The 16,361-nt window shown below is 41.7% G+C and overlaps 2 protein-coding genes across 3 annotated transcripts; one reads left to right on the top strand and one right to left on the bottom strand.

Annotated features, from left to right (window-relative positions):
• Nucleotides 1-811: 811 nt before the first annotated feature.
• Nucleotides 812-7,302, bottom strand: rheb (Ras homolog, mTORC1 binding). Its single transcript, XM_030349366.1, has 8 exons — nt 7,063-7,302; nt 6,331-6,402; nt 5,933-6,000; nt 5,733-5,815; nt 5,021-5,077; nt 4,713-4,760; nt 3,759-3,840; nt 812-2,316 (listed from the first exon to the last, which is right to left on the bottom strand). The coding sequence occupies exons 1-8, from the start codon at nt 7,238-7,240 to the stop codon at nt 2,224-2,226; spliced, it is 681 nt and encodes a 226-aa protein (XP_030205226.1). The 5' UTR covers nt 7,241-7,302; the 3' UTR covers nt 812-2,223.
• Nucleotides 7,303-8,309: 1,007 nt separating this feature from the next.
• eci2 (enoyl-CoA delta isomerase 2) lies at nt 8,310-16,127 on the top strand. Of its 2 annotated transcripts, none has more exons than XM_030349362.1 (11): nt 8,310-8,583; nt 9,516-9,577; nt 9,949-10,052; nt 10,207-10,305; nt 11,880-12,068; nt 12,558-12,627; nt 12,883-12,985; nt 13,106-13,226; nt 13,352-13,441; nt 14,224-14,367; nt 15,133-16,127. In XM_030349362.1, the coding sequence occupies exons 1-11, from the start codon at nt 8,534-8,536 to the stop codon at nt 15,286-15,288; spliced, it is 1,188 nt and encodes a 395-aa protein (XP_030205222.1). In that variant the 5' UTR covers nt 8,310-8,533; the 3' UTR covers nt 15,289-16,127. The 2 variants fall into 2 exon arrangements, with proteins under 2 accessions (XP_030205222.1, XP_030205223.1); XM_030349363.1 differs by having other exon boundaries at nt 8,561-8,673.
• Nucleotides 16,128-16,361: the final 234 nt, after the last annotated feature.

The following is a 16,361-nucleotide window of genomic DNA, read 5'->3' on the forward strand; positions in this document are numbered from 1 at the left end:
AGTCCTGGCAGCATATGCAGAGTCCACACGTCGTCCTGGATCCGTGACGGGGCTCACGCCAAAGACTTATCATGCAAAATATTCTCTCTTATGTTATGATTAAAAATAATTCTTTATTCGCGTTTATTGGTTAATGAGTCTTCATGGGAGAATGTGGCATTATGAAATAAATGTGGCATTAAATGAATATATGTGGCATTATGAAATAAGAGAAATAAACATTGAAATAGGCCTAAACAATAATAGTCCTACAGTCGATTTATTAATTGAATATGTTGAATAATTTATATCATCAAATATATTTATGGCCTCATTTATTTATTTCATATCCATATTTAAGAATTATTTTATTATTATTATTAATTTCAAATGACAGATAACCTAAATCAGTATGAGTATCACAATAGTGTCGGAGGAGGAGAGGAACTCAGAGTTGTAAACAGCAGTAGCAATTTGTTCCACTTGGATCCTGATAGTTCCCATATACTTATAATATATATATATATATATTATATATAACTGTGTTATGGTTGTATTGAGCTCAGAAGGTACCCGTGGCATGAACTGAATTTGAGGGATGATTATTCCTTTACTTTGCCAGAACAGAAAGTTGTAATAAATTACTGAATCAACATCACCCCCTGTTGAAATAATCGAACACGTCAATTGATAATCCGTCACATAAAGATGATACACACTTCCATCATATATCATCGGCAGGCATCTTCATTACAATCAGATGTTTAAACAGGCAATAGCACACAGATTTAATGAAAGCAATATTAAAGTGGATTTATTTGTTCTTATTTCCATATAAAACCATTTCAAGTAAAGATGTTTGTGTGTGTGTGTGTGTGTGTGTGTGTGTGTGTGTGTGTGTGTGTGTGTGTGTGTGTGTGTGTGTGTGTGTGTGTGTGTGTGTGTGTGTGTGTGTGTGTGTGTGTGTGTGTGTGTCTTTACCGGAACTGCTGTGACCTGTCTGGTGGGTTTCAACAGCATGTAGAAATATAGTCCAGCGTGCTAATTATTTGCAATGGAAGTTAAAAGTTCCTTTTCACCTTGTTGGCTAATTTCCATAGTCATTTTATTCACATTCAACAAGGTTGGGAAAATTATAAATTAATAACAAATCTCATGAACCAAACTTCCTTTGCATTGCATTATTGGTTAAACGTTCAACCAATAACATCATAACAATGTCCCTCCCTTCCTATGGGCAAATTTAGTTAATGACAAAACACTGCTAGACAGGAACTGGCAGGTGTAAATCAAGGCCACTTTCTGCATCAACTTATAACAATAACTCTGATGCCCCAGCATGACAAGCTCAAAATAGAAAAGTCATCGACTAGTCTAGTCTAGTCCGATTCCATGCAAATAAAAAATGATATACGTTCGGTAATAATCTGGAAGTTTGGGATGAAATGATCAATTATTTAGTTTGGGATTTTGGTTTACACCAACGACTGAAATAATAATAATAATGTTATTAATAATAATAATAATAATAATAATAATAATAATAATAATAATAATAATAATTAACAGAAACATATTTAGACAAAAACAAAGTGATCACACTAAAAAATACGAAAACCAAAGTGAAAAATCTTTGGTTGAAAAAAAGGGTTATTGCACATGCTGTTTTCTGATTGGCTCAAATTAGTGCCCACACCGTTGCAATCTTTTCAATGTTCCTCATTGGACATCTCGAAATATTGCTGGTCTTTTCCAAGGTTGCAGTGTTTGGTCAAGAGAGCGAGAGAGGGAGAGAGATAAAGATGGAGACTGGTAGACACAGAGAGAGAAAGAGTAAAACTAGTTATGGTTGGACGTCGACGCAAGGGGGCTTGCGGACCCATGACGTCCTTGCGGACCCTCCTTCCATCCACCACAGGAGTGTGACGTGCGCCTCCTAAAAATTGGATCCTTGCGTCAAGGCAACACAGCAGCAGCAAGGACTGTGATTGGTCGGCTAACGTCAACCCGACGTAAACCCGACTCAGAACCAAAACAGGTTCCGACTAAGTCTAAGCGACTGTGTGGTCGTTGCGTTGCGTCAACGTCCAACCATAACTCTACCTTAAGAGAGAGAGAGAAAGAGTGACAGACAGACTAGGAGACAAAGGACAGGATGAAGAGAATGGAGGGGGAGGAGAAAAAGGAGGTAGTGAAATAAGCGGGCAGAGGTTGGAGGAAGAAAGGGTTGTAGGTCCAGATATACTACATGATGAGACAGGAGGTGCGACCGGGAGGCTGCCCCGCCTCCATCTTCTCCACCTCCAGGATCATCCTCCTGAACACCTCCACAGCCGTCTGCACACACAGGAAGGACAGGCGCAGGAAACAGGAAGTAGACAGCGATTCAGGGTGAGTCAGTCAGGTCTGCTGATATGTGTTATGATACAAGTGTGTATTTACTTTTATGTACCAACTGTGAAAACTAATTCGGAGTGTCTATTCGTACCCCTGGTACTTTTAGCCTTGGTCACACTAGGTGCGTTTCCATCTAAAAGGTGATGCGAATCTTTAGAAAGTTCGCAAAAAAGTAATTCGAATTAGGTGCGTTTCCATCAAGTGGTTGGAGCGGAATAGGGTGATGACATTACACGTTGATGTCGGCAGGGTTGCTATGGCCGGTCGTTATGCGGAAATCGGAAAGACTGTCAGTCCTGTGTGTTCAAAGTTCGCTACGTCACAGCTGATTCGAAAAATGTGTTTCAATCTCCCATTTTGCGAATTTACTCTGTTTCGCATTTCTCAAAAACCACCTCAAGTGAACGGATAAAGTTTTTTGCGAATTAGAGGATTTTGATGCAAATTTTGGCGTTTCCATCACCGTTTACTGATTCGATACTTCAAAGTCCGCATTAAATTAGGGGGATGGAAACGCACCTACTGTTGGGCTAAAAACACCCTATATTTCATGTACTCCCCCTAAACTGCCAATTTAAATGCAAAAATTGCATTAGTGTCTTATGTCACACTTTTGCTAATTTTATCATAATTCTACCTGACTACAATGTTTTTTTTCTTCTTTAAAAGGACCACCGGCCGAGTAAAATATGATCAGGGCAGACGTTTGACAGTTGAAGATGAAGAGTTCCACCTAGCAATGAAAGCATGGAGTGCAGAGGGCTACCATCCAATAGATGAAGACCGATCTGAAAAGATACACTGTTCAGATGCAATTGTCTCAAGTACATTTAAGTACTCTAAATGTACCCTTTCTTGTGTCCATTATGGAGTCAGGAGGATAAAAAAGTTAGTAATGTTTGATCCAATGCAATCAAATTGTATTTGGAAAGAAAATAATTTACTAACATGGGCTATTGTTTAACTATGACTAGGAGACATATTTTATTCTTTTATATTCATTCATCATCCTTAATTGCACCAGGGTACAAATGGCATATACAGAGCATTTTACCAGGGGTGCAAATTGCCTTACCGAACTAATTTCCTCAGTGATAATAGGAAATTGTTTTTTAGTTGGTGAGCAATAATTGTTTCGTTACACTTGTTAGTTTGTTCATTGGCAAAAAAAAACTACTCTGCTTTAGTCTGCCATCATCACAGAACTGAGTGATGTTTACACATTCCACTTAATAGCAAAAAAGGAAATAGAAAGTGTAAGTTGAATGTACTTGTTTGTTATATTCCCAGCATTGTTTGTGAGTTGTGGGTTTGTGGGTCTGTGGGTCTGTGTGTAGGGGTTTGGGGGTGAACAGATGAGCACAGGGTTCAGCGTTCCCGACCTGGTTCTCCTTGGCCGAGGACTCCAGGAAGGGAGCGCTCCAGGACTCCGCCAGCGCCCGGCCCTCCTCGAAGCTGATCACTCTGCCATGGAGAGACCCCAGAGGACACAGTAGAACCAGCCCCGGCCAAAGATCCAGGGAGAACCGGAAATGGTAGAACAGAGAGAAAGATCTTTGCGTCAGCGATTCAGTGTATTAAAAACTATAAACCCATTTGGATGCCTTTCCTCTCCTTCCACTGATTATTCACACAAAAACACGCACACACGCACATGTACACACACACACGCATGTACACACACACACACACACACACACACACACACACACACACACACACACACACACACACACACACACACACACACACACACACACACACACACACACACACACACACACACACCTCCTGTGTTATTTGTGCTCCTCCTCATATACTGTCCCTCTCCAGAGAGCTTGTGACTACATGACTCATGTTGCTGTGATCTGCGTGCGAGTTGTTTTTCTCCCCTGGTGATTGGATCTTACACACGTATTGATCTCGTTGCAGCTCTGGCCTTGCATATAAAGTCCTCTCCTCCCTTCCTGCAAGCAGACCTCTCTCTCTCTCTCTTCCGTTTCCTTTGCTCCCCCCTTTTAATCTTTCAATTCAAACGTGTTTTCCGCAGAAAAAAAGTTGCCGCCTACATTTAAATGTAAACATATATTGTACTAAAAATGCTCAGTGTAATATATTATTTTATTAGAAATATGCTTTGTTAAACATTAATTCAGACATTTGACATCCTTTGGTTTCTCAATGATACACACACAAACTAATTGGCTGCATTCAAACACACACACACACATACATACAAAGCCAATCAAAGGAAAGAGCAAATTCTTTAATGTTTCCTGGTACAGATTTGGTGAGGTCAGAGTTGTGGGTGAGTTTGTTAAGATACAGTTGCTCACCTTTCCATGTGCAAGTCCTTTTTGTTGCCTACTAAAATTATTGGTACTCTGAAAGGGCACAGGGGTTGAGAAGAGAGAGAGAGAGAGAGAGAGAGAGAGAGAGAGAGAGAGAGAGAGAGAGTGAGAGTGAGAGTGAGAGTGAGAGAGAGAGAGAGAGAGAGAGAGAGAGAGAGAGAGAGAGAGAGAGAGAGAGTTATGACAGACAGCTATTGACCTGTGTATTATAGTAAAATGTATGTATCTGTGAATCTTGTGGGAAATAACTTTTCCCCTGGAAGAGAAAGGTCAAAGGGATTTGGTTTACTTACTGCAAGTTTCCCACCATGTCCAGAAGCTTTTCGTGGATCACTCGGACCACTTCAAAACTGAAAAAACATATACATATCATCGTGTTTACGTTTCACTCACTCTACTGGGCATTCATGAGGTAGGCGACATTGACTCAAGGGTTTATAGCACTTCCAACTACACATTCCCCCAGTTCTCTCATAACTAATTGAACTCCAACATCTTGCTTATCGCTGTCATTTCAATTTTACTTCAATAACATCACGAAGGTTAGTCTTTTCTGGTCTTTGAGTCGAAGACACGCTTCAAGCTTAATTTAATACATGCAATAACATGAACTACCAATGAGTGAGGCTATTCATCATAAGAGACTAAACATCATTGTTTGTATTAGGTATTCTGATCATTCAGAGCTGTACATTGTTCTGATAACAGATAATGTGTCAATTCAAAGGTGGGGGATATCTAGAATCTGGGATACTACCACTCATATCTGTGTTTGCATCAGCCTCGGATGTAACGACACTCTACTAACAGGAGGTCACTTACTCTCTCTGAGAGCTTGTCAGGGCGGGGCCTAATGTGATCTCTAACGATGTCAACAACACCATAATCAATAGACCAGAGGTAAGAACGGGGGGGATGAACGAGGGGCCGCGGCAGGGAGTGAAAGGGACAAATGGGAGATGGAAAACGACAGAACCGAATGAAAGTAATTAACAGGTAGAGAACCTTTTGTAGGAGGTGACAGAGAACAGGAGGATGTATCCGTCCACATCAATCGTGTAACTCTGAGGAAAGATGGAGTATTCATCCTGAAAGAGAGAAAGATAGAAAGAGAGAATGAGGGAAATAAAAGAGAGAAGGGAAGATGCATAAGCCCATACAAGAAGGTTATAAGAAGGGGCTTGTAATTGGATGCCAGCGCTCACCTGACCGGCTGTGTCCACTAGCTGAAGGTGGTACTCCTGACCACTTACTGTTATAGTCTTAGTAAATGCTGATTGAGTGAGAGAGAGAGTGAGTGAACAAGCATATGTGTTTGAGAAAGAGAGAGCGAGAGAGAGAGAGAGAGAGAGAGAGAGAGAGAGAGAGAGAGAGAGAGAGAGAGAGAGAGAGAGAGAGAGAGAGAGAAATATTAACATTGATTGTTGTGTGTGGTATGCAATGTCATATCACACAGAGGGATTTCAAAAACTAACAGCAGATAGCTCAATCATGACTACAGTAACAATAATATGTCATATTGTTGTGTTCCTCTTCCTTCTTTTGTAAGTCTACAGGCCGGTACAGGAAAGGTTCAGTTATTAAATATATCGTATCAACATACTGTTTTCTATGGTGGGATCATACGAGTCCACAAACTGTCCTTCAACAAACTGGATGGTAAGGGAAGATTTTCCTGAAGAAACAGAAACACTCACAACGTTTTAACATGGCTTATGTATAGAATTCAGTTAGGATTATGAACATCATATTATGAGTCGTATCGATGATAATCAATTCGTTATTAATGGAGATGCACTATGGATTACCAACTCAAAAATGATCATTAGCATTAGAACGCATGCAACATTATTAGTGCAACATGTTTAAAATCAACTGAAGGATATGGGGGGTTTTAGTGTACTAGTGACCACGTTGTTCTCTGAGGGCTGCCATCATGTGTTTTGACGTAATGATCGCAGCATCACCACTGGTCTACTGCACATCCTTCATTACATTCTGCTAGACCAGTCGTGTGGACCAATCTATAAAACTTGGATAATGAATATAACTTTCATTTTGGACAGATGTGTTTGTAGCCCATCGATAGTTAGTTAAGTTTACGTTGAATATACAATTTAAAAAATGTTACTAGGATGAAATTCCTCCCTAACACAGACACACCCATGTCAAGTCCATCTGGCCTATTTGAGTAATATATAGGCTATATTACTATTTTAAACAATGCGTACAGATGCGCGTTGTGAGAAATACGTCGTATAGCCTATCATTCGCTTCGTATTTTTCTCTTGAAGTCGGCCTATATATAGTTTAAGAAGCAATAGGAGTCACTCACCCACGGATCTGTAACCCAATACGGCGATTTTCCGTGATTTTGGCTGCGGCATGATCTTCTTCCAAGCGTCTAAACACCGGGCCGAGCAGCAGATCTCTCCCTTCAAACCCAATTCATTATTAATGAGCAGCCTACTCAACATCCCTTGGTCACGCAAATATATTAAAGTCACTCCCATAATAGACGTTTATTTCAATTGGACTAAAGACCATGGGGTTGCTGGACATGGACTGATGGTCCTATCACATTCATCACAGACTTTGACACCTTGACGCTCCAGCCAATGGATGCTGACAACTCTGGGAAGTGGGCGGGTCTAACGCAGACAGAGCCCAGCTTCATCAGATGGATGCTACTATCTGTGAGAGTAAAACCCCCTAGCTTCCCCTAGCGTTTTGGTTTAGCACTGTCGAAAGTTAAAGGGCTGTTAACAAAAGTCATTACTGAGCAAATGGTTGTGTTTGAACAGAACGAAGAACCATCTGGTGGATAAAGGGTATCAGCTTCACAAAAGCATTGGCTTCGGGGGGAAATAAAGGAGATTATTGCAGGACAAAACAAATGATAAATGTTTATAGATATTCTGACATGGTTCAACGATAATGGGATGCTGCTTGGTTGAAATGTTCTGGCCTTTCGCTGAGATGAGGAGATCACAAAAACGTGTTTGCTTTAGTCAGATGTTGTGGAATGACTTATATTTAAAATAAGAAACATATTCTTGAAGGATTGAATGAAGCCAGAAGGGAGGTTATGTGACACTGTTGTTTATTGATTACAGTTCAGCTTGCAATACAATAATCCACACCAGACTTGCTGATAAACTGATTGAACTAGTCGTGAACTAGGCACACAGGGATGTAGACACACAGGGGCGTAACTGGGCGTAACTGGACGCACACAAGTCTTGCCCTGGGCGTAACTGGACTTGTGTGTGGCACACAAGTCTTGCCCGGGGCGTAACTGGACGTAGAACCGCCACTGTTTCCCAGGCCACTATAGGCCAGTAAACACTGATCTCAACAGGGCCCCAAACCAAGTCACACATGTTGTCCAACTCATGCATACACGCAGACACATATATATAAAGACGACCTCAAATTTAATATTTTTTATTCTATTTACTGTACAGACTACCTCTTATCTATTTATTGTTTTTGCACATTTACAATTTAAAACTGTTACAGACATGATATTCTATATAGGGCTAATTGTTTGAAAACAAACAACTAATTGAAAACAGTAGAGAAGTGCTTCTTATCCCAAAAAAACGCTTTTCGTATACTTTAGTTTTTTGGTGTTTAATATTTATTTATTATTTCAAGCCCGTCTTGGTCTGTTGTGTTGGCGAACAGAGCGAGCCTTCATTCAGCCCATCTCAATTGACACTAGCCGGTTGGCCGTAACCCAGAGCGAACCCTTCAGGGCACTAACTGTACTTTGCACTGCACTGTGTGAGGCTACCTGCTAGATGGCTGCTCGTAGCTTGTTTGCCCCTTTGCGGTTCGTCAGTCTATCGAGGTAAGAGAACACGGAACAACATTAGAGTTTGCTGGTTGTTTGGCAGCCAGGGCACTCCGTCTGAATCCAGTTAAAACGCGTGTTACAAGGGTAAACCGTTTAGCATTACTCTCGAACAGCGCAAGGTAGCTGATTTAGCTTTAGGTAGCACGGTCCTCTGATGTTTTTTAGGGAGTAACTGTCTCACATATATAATAACAACACTAGTCTTTTTAATGTCACTGAGTGCTAAATGACATGTCAATAGCCATCCTCTGTCTGCAAGCTCAATGAAAGGGGAGTTAGCATAGCAGCTAGTAGGGGGAATACAAGGTCTTCAATGATGTCCTGCAGCATAGCAGCTAGTACGAACCACGCTCAATACAAGGTCTTCTAATGATTTTTTTTATTCCTGCTAAATTGTAGTAGTCTTTGACCGTTGCTTTATTCTGACAGTAAGGTTATTAATGTCATGTTATGCCATTTGAGATCAGGTCTGGTAAGCCAAAGTCCCGACGACCTCTGCTCTACATTATGTGACCCCGGGCCACTTGTTGGTTCATTGTGTAATGCGTCAACTAGTTTGGTTTAGTACAGCTCATTACAGGTGAGACCCGCAGTGTACTTTTGTAGCCAAGTGCATGCAACGATATTTTCAAAATGCGACTTATTGAGTCACGAGGGCACATGACATGAAGATATGCCGAAGATCTTTTTTTTTTGATCACTTCTTTTCAAATATTGATCTTCACTCATTGCAGTTCATACTAGCTAACAAAGTTTATAAACAAACAAACAGAATGTTGACTCATAATTTGACTGTTTTGCATTAACATCTGTTTTTTGTTATTCAAACAGTCCTATATGGATGGTTGAAACCCTTTTAGGTTAAGAGCGAGCGGCACATTATTTTTGCAGCAACAAATGTTCATGTCTCACTTTCCTTCTTCTAGGGTTGGCCGAGCGACTGCTGTTCCCGTGCTCAAGTTCCACACCAGTGCTTCTCCATTGATGGGTGAGTACATGTAAATAAGTAGCTCCGTGTATTGTTCTGGGTATTGGTAAGGGCCAGCAACATATTGTTTCAGCAACAACATCACGATGTGCCCACGCAAATGTCTTACAAGTGTCACATGTAATCGTCATATTGCACCACTGTTTTTTTGTTTTTTTAAAGGTATTCGTGTTAATATTACTTCACATGTTGCTTTGGCGGTTATCTGCTCTATGCTCAATGTAAAAATGTCGAAGCATGAGCAAAGCTCTGTGTTTGTTATCTTCATTTTACTACACTAAACCCCAGACATTTTGTATCCATTGTTCAGTTGTATTGCATTCCATCGGTTGAAAAGTCCCATCGGTAGGCAGTGATCCATGTGTTTGCAGGTGCTACCGTGGAGCAGTTTAACCTGGCCAAGCGCCAGCTGGCCACCCTTAAGAATGACCCAGGCAATATGGCCAAACTACAAATCTATGCTCTCTTCAAACAGGTGACATCCACCATTCGACAGGGCTCCCTTCAATTGTGCATGACATGATTTGTCATTTAAGTGAATTGTTTTTTCTTATAATGCTATCCTCCTCCATCTTATCTTATCCAAATCAACACACAACCACGACAACAACCGCCGACCGACCGTCCAGTCCACTGAAGGACAGTGCACCTCGTCGAAACCCGGGATGCTAGATTTTGTCAAAAAAGCTAAATGGGACGCATGGAAGTCACTTGGATCCATATCTCAGGTAATATCCTCTCAACAACTCTCTCAGCACCAAAGCACCATGTTTCAACAGACCCTTGGAATATCTTCTAGAAACCTGCTGTGTGATTGCCCTGTTCAACTAGGCGTTTTTTCTTCGGCAAGTTATAGTTGTCAGAAAAGCTAAACTTTCTCAAACTTTCGTCCTTGTAAAGACACTCAGATATCACGAAAAAATATGCCATCAGCGTCACAGCAGAGTGGAACGTTCACATAGTGCACAGGAAAACACATAGCTTTTTCTTTTCGGTATTCGTTTTTAGTAACACAAGGCAACAAGGCTTACTATTACATTAGGATGTTGACTGTTGTATAATTACCACGATTTAAACCCCCAGAAATGGTTTTGGGTACATTGACTCTTTAGAAAGATATCAGTGAAGTGAGCGAACACAACTAATCTGAAAACGCATCTGAGAACAATGCATCCTTCTTTGTGGAGGCTAGCTGCCTCAACACTTTAAAATGTAATGAATTGCTCAGAAAACACACATTAAGTAAGAACATTTTGCATTAAAAAATGACATGTATGTAGGTGGCGGTTTGGCTAGTGATCGCAGCAAATCCTCATGACTCCCCACATCTTTTTATTTGATCTATAACGTATTTTTTAGTTTATTTATAACTCCTTTTACTCTTCAGCTCCACAATTTGAACATATTTGGGAACAATTAAAATGAACGAACTAGAAGGCCACAAGGAGAGCAGATTGAAGGTGGAGATGTTATCAAAAGTGAAACTTAAGTTTCAGACCTGTATCTCTTTAGTTTGCTATTCCTTGGCGACACTTCACCCTTCCCAAGGTTTCTCGAACATTGGGCTAATCGCTTTTTTTGTAATCTTGCGTATAGACAAACAACGGCACAAATAACTACCTCATCAGTGCAGGTGAAAAATGTAACACAAGGGAGTGTTCTTGCGGTATTACCGCTAACCACAAGGGGGCATCGTTCCTACACGGTGGTCGGATCTCACTAACCGCTCTATATGCAAAAATATAGCATACTTTTCACTACCTCCCGTAAACAGTGTACTGACCTTTTTATTGTCCATATTTAATGCTGGCTTCTAGATTTGATCCCTGCACTGCTGCACGTACTCATTTGCACTGCCATCAGGCCACACATTCTCAAAGAGTACCTTACCATATCTTTTATCGTACATATTATCCATGTGGATATTTTATTTTATCATCTTGTTTATGTTCTATGTGTATGCTATGTCAATGCAAGATACTGTGTCTTTGAATTTCCCCTTGGGATCAATGAAGTATACATCTGTCTATCTAAATAAACACATATACGGTGTTCTACGGTGGCTATTCCAAGCAAAAGTATAATATTTCCTTTATTCCCAACAGTGATGTTACTACAGAGTTTCCAGTTTCCGGGTCTGGTCTTTGGTTCCTTACAGGGTTGCGAGAACATCTCTGACCAAGTGCATAACTCTGATCCTGATAGCAATGTGTTTTAGTTTGGAGCAATTACAAGCAAAGATAACAAGAAAACGAATGGATGTGTCTCACATTTGCCTTGTTTTTTTTCTGCCTCCAATCAGGAAGAAGCCAGGCAGAAGTACTGTGACCTGATTGGCTCCCTGGTGACGGAGGAAGGAGGGTCCGCTCAGGTGGTGGCACAGGCTGCTGGTAGCGGCCCCACATATAAAGATCTGGTGGTGACAACTGAAGATAAGATCACCACCATTATGCTCAACAGGCCCGCCAAGAAGAACGCCATCACCACAGAGGTGAACAATGAAACTTCCTATTGAAAATACTTTGGCTATATGTTAAACGGTACTCAGGAATCAGAAGTTCCTTCTCATTACTGGCCCCTATGGCCGGTGTGTGAACTGCAGTCTTCTCCGGCTCTTGCATTCAGAGCACTGGAGTCTGAGCTCCGTTGGTCCAGTAGATAACAATCACATGAATAAACGTTTGAAAGTTATGAATTATCTATTATCCGCTTCGACGTCGTTTCCCTCCTTTCTCCTTTCATAACCAGTTCTATGCAATTAAGAGCGTAGGTGAAGGTTACATTCTTTTATGTTAAAATGCTACCATGTATCGCCTAGGCAAAGCGATTTTAATCCAAACTCCTACACCTAGTCCCCTTAAATTAGCATTATAGGTCTTCTTTTGAAGGAGCTGAAACGGCTCGTTGGTAAAATTATTAAAGGATTGTTGTAGTAACGAAGATGGTCAACTGTCATCCCTTCCCTCTGTTCCCCTCTCAGTTGTACACTGATATCATCTCTGCCCTGGACCAAGCAGCAAAGGACAGCTCTGTGCTCACAGTCATTACCGGTTGGTTGTTACACTGTTAACGTGTCCAAACAGAGTCGTGCGACCATCCTGATCTCACACGTTGACGTTCTGTTTCACTCTGGTGATTGAGTTTTATTGGGAAGTGCAACAGGAATATCGGGATGGTCTCACAGTCCACAAAGCTCAAAGCTGTCAATCTTTTTATTTTACAAGTAAATGCATAGTGATTAGACAAATTATTGATGAGCTATCGTAGGATCACACTTACACATTTGTGTGTGCGTGTGTTTCTAGGTGCTGGGGACTTTTACTGCAGTGGGAATGACCTGTCTAACTTCACCAAGATCCCAGAAGGTGGAATTGATGCGTTGGCGAAAAAAAGTGGGGATCTGCTGAGGTGAACACCGAGTGGTTTATAGCAGGGTGGATGATTACTTGTTGTATTAACAACCGATTAATTGACTTTCTTCTGCACAGTGCACTAAATGTCAATTTTCTCCACTTCCTTTGTATACAGAAACTACATCAATGCTTACATAGACTTTCCGAAACCTCTGGTTGCCGTGGTGAACGGGCCAGCTGTGGGCGTGTCGGTCACAGTGCTGGCGCTGTTTGATCTGGTGTACGCCACAGATAGGGTACGTTGTTCTGCATCATCATATAACACACCACCAAACCAGTAAATTCATTTCCATTCTGTGTTGTCGGCCTATTTTCACTGTGTGTGTGTGTGTTTGTGTGTGTGCGCGCGTGGGGGGTGTAGGCAACCTTCCACACTCCCTTCAGCAAGCTGGGTCAGAGTCCAGAGGGCTGCTCCTCATACACCTTCCCCCTGATTATGGGGCCCTCCAAGGTACACACAGGGTTACGCACGCAACCTGAAGAACCACCTCCCTTTACAGTTTGTTTTTATTGTCAGACAATGGCAATTTAATTGAGGATTAGAAAAAAATACTGAAAATGTATTAATGAAACACTCAAAGATGAAGCTTTAAGTCTTTATTAAATGTAAAGTTTTTAATAATTCTTGATTATTGCATTCTGTAAACAAAATGTATCTTAAAGGTTGTGTCAGCGATGTTGGGTGATGTCACCTCTGTTGGTGTTTTCTGTTTTGAAGCGAGATCCCAAACAAGCAGAGCCCGCTCGCCCCTCCGTTCTGTGTTTCTTGCCTCCAGTAAAAGCTATCATGAAAGCATCGCCAAACCCCCAACAGCCACCCCTTGTCGGGGATTTGTTGGAGTACTATTTATTTTGGTTTTGAGTTGTTGGTAGTTCCATTTGTTTTTGTGAATGATCTCGGAGCATAGGCTAGATCCCATGCAGAGATCCCTTTTTTTGACTGCCTGTATATTGGGCGGACAGCTAGCGGATCGTGAGGAAAGGTCGGATGAATGTGACCATTTATGTTTCGGCCTAGAATCGCTGGTAAAACCTTTAACTATGATGTGACTATGCTAACACAAATAAACTAACAATTTGGGATTATGTTAAACTAACAATATTTGAAGTGGCCAACACATGATTACCAATGTAACGCAATGATTTACAATCTAAATTCACCAAATTTGTGCACATCTTCTGTCTTCCTCCACGTCCCTCCCTCTGGGTGTTTCACTGTCTCTGCCTCCCCAGGCCAGTGAGATGCTGCTGTTCAACAAGAAGCTGACGGCGGCCCAGGCCTGCGACCAGGGTCTGGTCACTGAGGTGTTCCCTGACGCCTCCTTCCAGACGGAGGTGTGGAACAGACTCAAGGCCTACGCCCAGCTGCCTCCCAACGTATGGACACACACGGCAGACACTGACATTATACGATCAAAGTCAGCTCAAGGCATCACAGTCCACCTCACTTGGTATATTAGTTAGCAGTATTCACAGATACTGTGAATACTGTGACTGATGTGAATGATATTCCCAGTATCTTCACAGACAGTGACACGCTTGCTTGCACAGACACACATTCAAGGGCCCTTTTTGAGTAAATTCATACTTGAAGGCAAGGTGAAGTGTGTAGAAATGAGGAGCATCTAGACAGACATGGCCTTGAAGCAGACGTATCTCCAGGCTCGTATGTATTTGCTCTGCAGATAAGGTCCGTTTCCCCTCCCCTGCAGGAATATTTCTGCCCGGTGCGAGATAGACCAATCGATCTCAACCGTTGATCTAATATGAGGCGGTATCAATACGATGAAGGAACAGCCAACGACTCTAGAGACGCCGCCTTTTCCATTATTATTCATAACCGCTGTCTTACTTGTCAGCCGAGACCTATAGTTGCTAGGACTAAATATCTTAATACAATGTATTAATCTATCAGGCAACCTCATCACTTGACCCTAGGCTACTATATGCTGTTGTAGACAATGACATCTGGAAGTACCTTGCAGGCCACCGTAGCTTCTCCTACGTCATTGGAGGAAGGGCGGGTGGATCTGCAACCTCACCGCTAGTTGCCACTGAACCCTCCACCGTTTGACGTAGTGGTGCACAGCCCACCTCTATCCCACCGTTAACACACACAGTCTCTCTCTCCCTCTCCCTCAGTCCCTGGCGCTGTCCAAGCAGCTGGTCCGCTCGGCGGAGCTGGAGCGGCTGCACGCGGCCAACGACGCAGAAGTGGCGAGGCTGGTGGAGCGCTGGCAGTCCGACGAGTGCATGGCCGCCATCATGGGCTTCTTCCAGGGCAAGGCCAAGTTGTAGAGACGGGGAGGAGGGGGGGTTGGTGGCGGTATGAGGGAGAGAGGGGGACTCCACTTTATAATGGTCGCCTTTTCAGACCAAGGTAGAGAAAGTGCCATGAGCAACCATGAGGCAACGTCTAGATGCACGAGGGGGAGAGATTGGGTTAAAAAATTATTTAGGCTGTTTGATATATATATAATATATATAATTGTTCAGTTTTAATTGTTCCGGAATTAGACCATGGACCAGCTACTTACACACACGCACACAAAAAGAAAGGACATGAGTTTTTGAGAGAATATCTTCAACCTTGCAAAGAGAAACACGGTAACAATTGTTATTTTTGTAAGAACGTATAACTGTGTCAGACGGTGAGGGTCGCTTATGGGGACCGAAGGAACAGGAGGATGCCTTCTCTCCTTGCCTTCCTATAAAACATTAACACTTTGTTGCCTTGTCGTATTGGACAAAATTGTGAGTCAAATGTATAGTACATACATTTTCCATAAAACCCTCCATATTTGTATTGCCCTGTTGGATAGCTATGGTGGATTATGTCATACATGTGATTATGTCATAAGTAGACTGCCTTATAAATCAAGAAATGAAAGGGGCACCTCGTTGCCAACATTCGTAGTTTCACTGGCTTCTTCAAATGAATTGAACTAATGCTGTTAACATTACTATGCGATAATGTTGATGACTGCTTTTTACTTTAGAGGTTAGGGTTAGGGTGTATTTTTGTTGATTACCACTGAAATGTATTGGTTTGTAAAAAATCTAAAATGCCATAACGGAGGACTACTGTTTAAATTTAAGGCATTTGGAAATATTAAATCGAGCTGACTGATAACATTTGTTGAATCGATTGTCCTTGTGTAGTTCCATGTTAGAACCACCAGATGGCGATGTGAATCCACTAAAGTTAGAAAGCCAACTGGTGTTTCAACTTTTTGCGATGGGAAAGTAGCGATAGGAACTTTTTCAAAGCCTTAGGTTAAAAAAACTAAATTGAATGCATCCATGTTGCACATTAGTGAAATTGAGTCAAATGGGAAAGTGGCTTTTTTATTAGTTTATTATTTTAAGTA

Source organism: Gadus morhua, chromosome 23, assembly GCF_902167405.1.
Source record: "Gadus morhua chromosome 23, gadMor3.0, whole genome shotgun sequence".
Lineage (NCBI taxonomy): Eukaryota > Metazoa > Chordata > Actinopteri > Gadiformes > Gadidae > Gadus > Gadus morhua.

Coding starts and splice junctions, on each gene's coding strand:
- rheb (XM_030349366.1), bottom strand. CDS start 7,240: ATGGGAGTGACTTTAATATATTTGCGTGACCAAGGGATGTTGAGTAGG. Junction 5,816..5,932: donor TAGTGGACACAGCCGGTCAG/GTGAGCGCTGGC, acceptor TCTCTCTTTCAG/GATGAATACTCCATCTTTCC. Junction 4,761..5,020: donor GACATGGTGGGAAACTTGCA/GTAAGTAAACCA, acceptor GTGCCCTTTCAG/AGTACCAATAATTTTAGTAG.
- eci2 (XM_030349362.1), top strand. CDS start 8,534: ATGGCTGCTCGTAGCTTGTTTGCCCCTTTGCGGTTCGTCAGTCTATCG. Junction 10,306..11,879: donor CACTTGGATCCATATCTCAG/GTAATATCCTCT, acceptor GCCTCCAATCAG/GAAGAAGCCAGGCAGAAGTA. Junction 12,628..12,882: donor TGTGCTCACAGTCATTACCG/GTTGGTTGTTAC, acceptor GTGTGTTTCTAG/GTGCTGGGGACTTTTACTGC.